The 5,007-nt window shown below is 33.4% G+C and overlaps 1 protein-coding gene across 1 annotated transcript; it reads left to right on the forward strand.

Moving 5' to 3' along the window:
- Positions 1–1,799: 1,799 nt before the first annotated feature.
- LOC145054124 (allene oxide synthase 3-like) lies at positions 1,800–3,437 on the forward strand. Its single transcript, XM_079002258.1, has one exon. The coding sequence runs from the start codon at positions 1,869–1,871 to the stop codon at positions 3,312–3,314; it is 1,446 nt and encodes a 481-aa protein (XP_078858384.1). The 5' UTR covers positions 1,800–1,868; the 3' UTR covers positions 3,315–3,437.
- The last annotated feature ends 1,570 nt before the right edge of the window (positions 3,438–5,007 follow it).

Here is a 5,007-nt window from a genome sequence, read left to right on the forward strand (position 1 = left end):
GAAACTTGGTTGTTATATTTTGTATGTATGTGTATGTTACTTTAATTCATGAGGATTGTATCACGGTTAAGTCCCTGGAATCTCTCGACACAACTCATTAACTCTTTTGAGCCTATGGTTATTATGGATAGCGCTATTAGGAGGTAGACAACTCCTCACTCACACTATTCGCTTGAGTGCATTTTACCATTTTAATCACTATGTTTGCGATACACATAGTAGTCAATAAGGCACGATTCGGTCATTAGGCTTGGGTTATGAACTCATGAATGGAAACTTGATGCACATACGAATCCTACATCGCATTTTGGCAACGAAACTTTTACACTCATTGTATCAATAAAACTTGTTTAATTATTATAGCAACGGACTTTGTTTCTTGTTATAGCAATGTACTTTTATTTATGGAAACTTCTATACCAATCCTTGATTTAGTAAACATGTGAACTCACCAATTATTTTCATAGTTGACGCTCGTTTTACATGCTTTTCAGGAAATAATTTGTAAGTGGATATAAAGATCCATCATCATAGAGCATGCTGCATCATGTGGAAGTTAATTTTGTGAAGTTAACTTTTGAACAATGTTATTTTGGGAAACTTGTAATTTGATCTGTTTAAATTATGGGTTGTAAACTTTTAATTATTACTATGGTGATGTGTCTTTATCTTTTGCAATGAAACCTTTATCGCTGTCATATCTTGCGTTTCTGCTTTAGCGGGGTGTGACAACCAGGGACTGTTGACCCTGCATGGGAAAGTCTGGGTACCATACTGGGGCGGAGTACGACTGATTTTGATGGATGAGGCCCACAAGTCCAGGTTCTCCATCCATCTTGGGGTGACGAAGATGTATAGAGATCTTCGTCTTGACTATTGGTGGCCTTGCATGAAGCGGGATGTAGCTTGGTACGTGGAGAGATGCTTGACCTGCAGGAAGGTCAAGGTAGAGCACCAGAGACCCCACGACAAGATGCAGCCATTAGACATTCATGTGTGGAAATGGGAAGATATCACTATGAATTTCATCCCTAAGCTTCAATAGAGAGAGAAATAGTGTGTTTGTGTGTGTTTGGTATATAAATTAAATTAATTACTAATTGTTAGGAAATGATATTTTTAATTCCCAATATGCCCCTATAATTCCTTATAAAATGTATCTGATGCCATTAAAACAAGTGATAATTACAATTATGTCATGATGAATCCAAGTCATTCAAAATGTTGATCTAACGCTCCACCTTTAATTTTTGGGTTCTCGAAAAACTATGAGTTCTCAAATAATCATTCATCTCTCTCTCTCTCTCTCTCTCTCTCTCTCTATATATATATATATATATATATATAACGAAAATAAATAAAATATATAAAAAAAACGAAACATAAAGTCAAAAACCATGTGGTGTAATTTTTTGAAAATTATAGAGATCAAATTTGAATTTTAAACTCAATTTTAAAATTGATTCTATATAAAAGATAATAGACTTAACCATAAAACTCGTTAAATGGATTAAAATGATAAAATTATGACAAAAACAATAGTAATAGAAATATTAAATTTTTTTCTAATTAAACTTTAAAAACTTAATGACTATTTTTTTATTAATATTGGTGCTTGTTTGTCTATTTAATGCCAAATTGCCAATATATACAAAACGCATAGGGATTCCAACAATTGTCAAGAGTCAATTGTTTTGTCTTTTATAACTTTAGTAAACCTTATAAGTTGTCTTTTATTACTTTAAGTAAACGTTATGAGTTTTTTATAGTAGTATATATATACCGAAAAAGTTGCATGAGTCAGCTGGTTCATTTATAAAGCAAAGAAACCCACCTCGCACCTCTAATTGGTCACTTCAAACTTAGCCATGGCTTCATCTTCTTCCGATCACCCTGCATCCTCATCGCAACTCTCCTTGCGAAAAATACCCGGCAGCTATGGCCTACCTTTCTTCGGACCGATCAAGGATCGCTACGACTACTTTTACAACCAAGGCCAGGACGAGTTCTTCAAAACTAGAATCAAGAAGTACAATTCCACCGTATTCCGCATCAACATGCCGCCGGGGCCATTCATCTCCTCCAATTCCAAAGTCGTCGCCGTTCTTGATTCCAAAAGCTTCACCATCCTCTTCGACAACGATAAAGTCGAAAAGAAAAACATTCTCGATGGCACCTACATGCCTTCCACCTCCTTCTTCGGTGGTTACCGAGTCTGCGCTTTCCTCGACACCACCGAATCTAATCACCATGCTCTCAAATCCTTCTTCCTCTCGTTCCTCGCTTCTTCGCACAAGAAGTTTATTCCATATCTCCGGACGAGTTTGTCGGAACTCTTTGAGAATCTCGAAAATGAGATCACAGATAAGAAATCCGCTGATTTTAATAAGCACAGTGATAACCTGGCGTTTGACTTTGTGTTCAAGCTTGTCACCGGAGTTCTTCCGTCTGAGACGAAGCTCAACTCGAAAGGTCCTGGAATCATCACCACCTGGTTAGCTCTTCAGCTAGCTCCGTTAGGAACAGCAGGGCTTAAATACGTTCCGGGTTTCCTCGAAGACATCATCCACACAGTTCGGTTGCCGTTTTTCTTGATCAAATCTGGATACAAGAAGCTTTACAATGCCGTTTTTGATTCTGCGTCGTTGTTACTGGATGAAGCTGAAAAGTTGGGTATGAAACGAGAGGAAGCTTGTCATAATTTGGTGTTTCTGACAGGGTTTAACGCGTTCGGCGGGATGAAAGTTCTGTTTCCGACTCTAATAAAGTGGATCGGATCTGGCGGAGAGAATTTACACCGCCGCCTTGCTGAAGAAATCAGAGCCGTCGTTAAGGAAGAAGGAGACATCACTTTCTCTGCCTTGGAGAAGATGCCGTTGACTAAATCCGCTGTTTATGAGACTTTGAGAATCGATCCACCTGTTCAGTTCCAATACGCTAAAGCCAGGGAGGACATTGTGGTGGAGAGCCACGACGCGGCGTTTCAGATTAAGAAAGGAGAGATTATCTTCGGATATCAGCCGCTAGCCACCAAGGATCCGAAGGTGTTTGAGAATCCAGATGATTTCATCGCCGATAGGTTCGTCGGAGAGGGAGAGAAGCTGATAAATTATGTATACTGGTCGAATGCTAGAGAAACAGAACAACCGTCGGCAGAGAACAAACAATGTCCGGCGAAGGACTTGGTGGTGCTGTGCTGCAGGCTGATGTTGGTGGAGCTTTTTCTCCGATACGATACGTTTACGGTGGACATCGGGAAATTTTCTGCACTCGGGACGCCCGTCACGATTACGTCGTTTACAAAGGCCACCTAATCTTATTTTTTTTTTCATGCATTTCAATTACTTAATTTTTTTTTATAATCGTGTGGTATATTTTACATATTTGTTCTTGTATTTTAATCCAAATGAATAACGACTTCCTTAAGCTTTAAAGTAGCTTTTTTTTTTTTTCAAATAGCTTGAAAAAAAAAACGCTCCAATTTTGATCTTAGAACATCCACGATTGGGATTCAATCTGAATAAAATATTATTGAATATAGTATTCAAGAGAGAAAATATGGAGTTGCATGTTCATTGAAGGTATCATAGGATTTATAATGTAAAATTATATGCTCATTGAAGGTATCATACTTTATTTCAAAAAATTATTTAAACTGGTTTTTAGATTTAATGTGATTTTACACCTTTAAAAATTGACAACTCATTTACTACCGTTTTAGTTGCAAGCTAATTTTATTAAACACATCATTATAATAGTATTTATCATATCATTTTAAGCGGGGATGGACCCAAGAATTTTCCGAAGAGGAGGCTAATTTTTTTATAACTTTTTTATGGGGGCAAATTTTTTTGATGAGTCAAAATATATAATTTTGAAGGGTTAAAATATATTATTTTTGAAAAAAAAAACCTATTTTTTAATGATTTTTTTTTTGTGGGGGGCAATTGACCGCACTGCCCACACTGTAGGACCGCCCATGATTTTAAGTAAGAATATTATTTTTTTTGCAATTAAGAAATAGTGTAAACATATTTTCAATAAAGTTTATTTTAAAAAATTATTTTCTAAATCAATGTAAAAAATTTAGATTATATGTTTATAATCAAATAAAATTTATAAAATCTTCTTTAATAAATGAATGTTTTTTTTCCCATTTTTCATACTTTTATTCAATTTGTCAAACATTATTTTATGGTTATTTTAAATTAATTTTTTTTACCCATATCATTTTATGAGTTTTTTTTTTATTTTATTAAATTCAATATAAATTTTAATATAATAATTGCAATCAATAGATATTAATTTCATTAATGAACTTACCATTTAATTTCAAAATTCTCAAAATTAAAGCTTATTATTTTTTTGTTTATTTATTTAAATTTAAAAGATAAAAATATTTTCATTATAATAATTCATTATTTTTTTTTATTTTCTTATAAATTCAAAGTTCCCAAATATTTAGACTTTTATATTTATTTATTTTTTTAAATTAACCCGTATAATATATAAGTCTCACAACTAGTTTGATAATATAAATTATAACAAGTTATTCAGATGAATTTATATCCTACAATCTGATAGATATATAAAATTTCTCTCTTGTTTATTGGTTTACAATTAATGGTAAAGAGAAAACCATAAATTTGGTATGTGTATAGTTTGCCGATTTCTATGATTATAGTTTTCGTGATTTTAAAATTGCAAATTTCATCCTTTTCATAAGATTTAATTTTGTTAATAATAAAATATCATTCAAATCATATGAACAAAATTTGTAGATTTCTTAATAATTAAATAATCTATATATGGTAAGTGCTTATCTAATGGTTTTAATCCTTTTCAATTTGTTATAATACCCACCTCAACCTAACCCATGTCAAAACTCAAAACTACCCTACCCCACCTTATGTATTTTAATTTCAAATTTGATTGGTTGATTTGATTTAAATTGTCGACGGATCTTTAAACATTACGTTGTTGTATTTTTCACTTAGATCCTTGTTA

Source organism: Lactuca serriola, chromosome 5 (genome assembly GCF_051521515.1).
Source record: "Lactuca serriola cultivar US96UC23 chromosome 5, Lser_US96UC23_V15, whole genome shotgun sequence".
In the NCBI taxonomy this organism is placed as follows: Eukaryota; Viridiplantae; Streptophyta; class Magnoliopsida; order Asterales; family Asteraceae; genus Lactuca; species Lactuca serriola.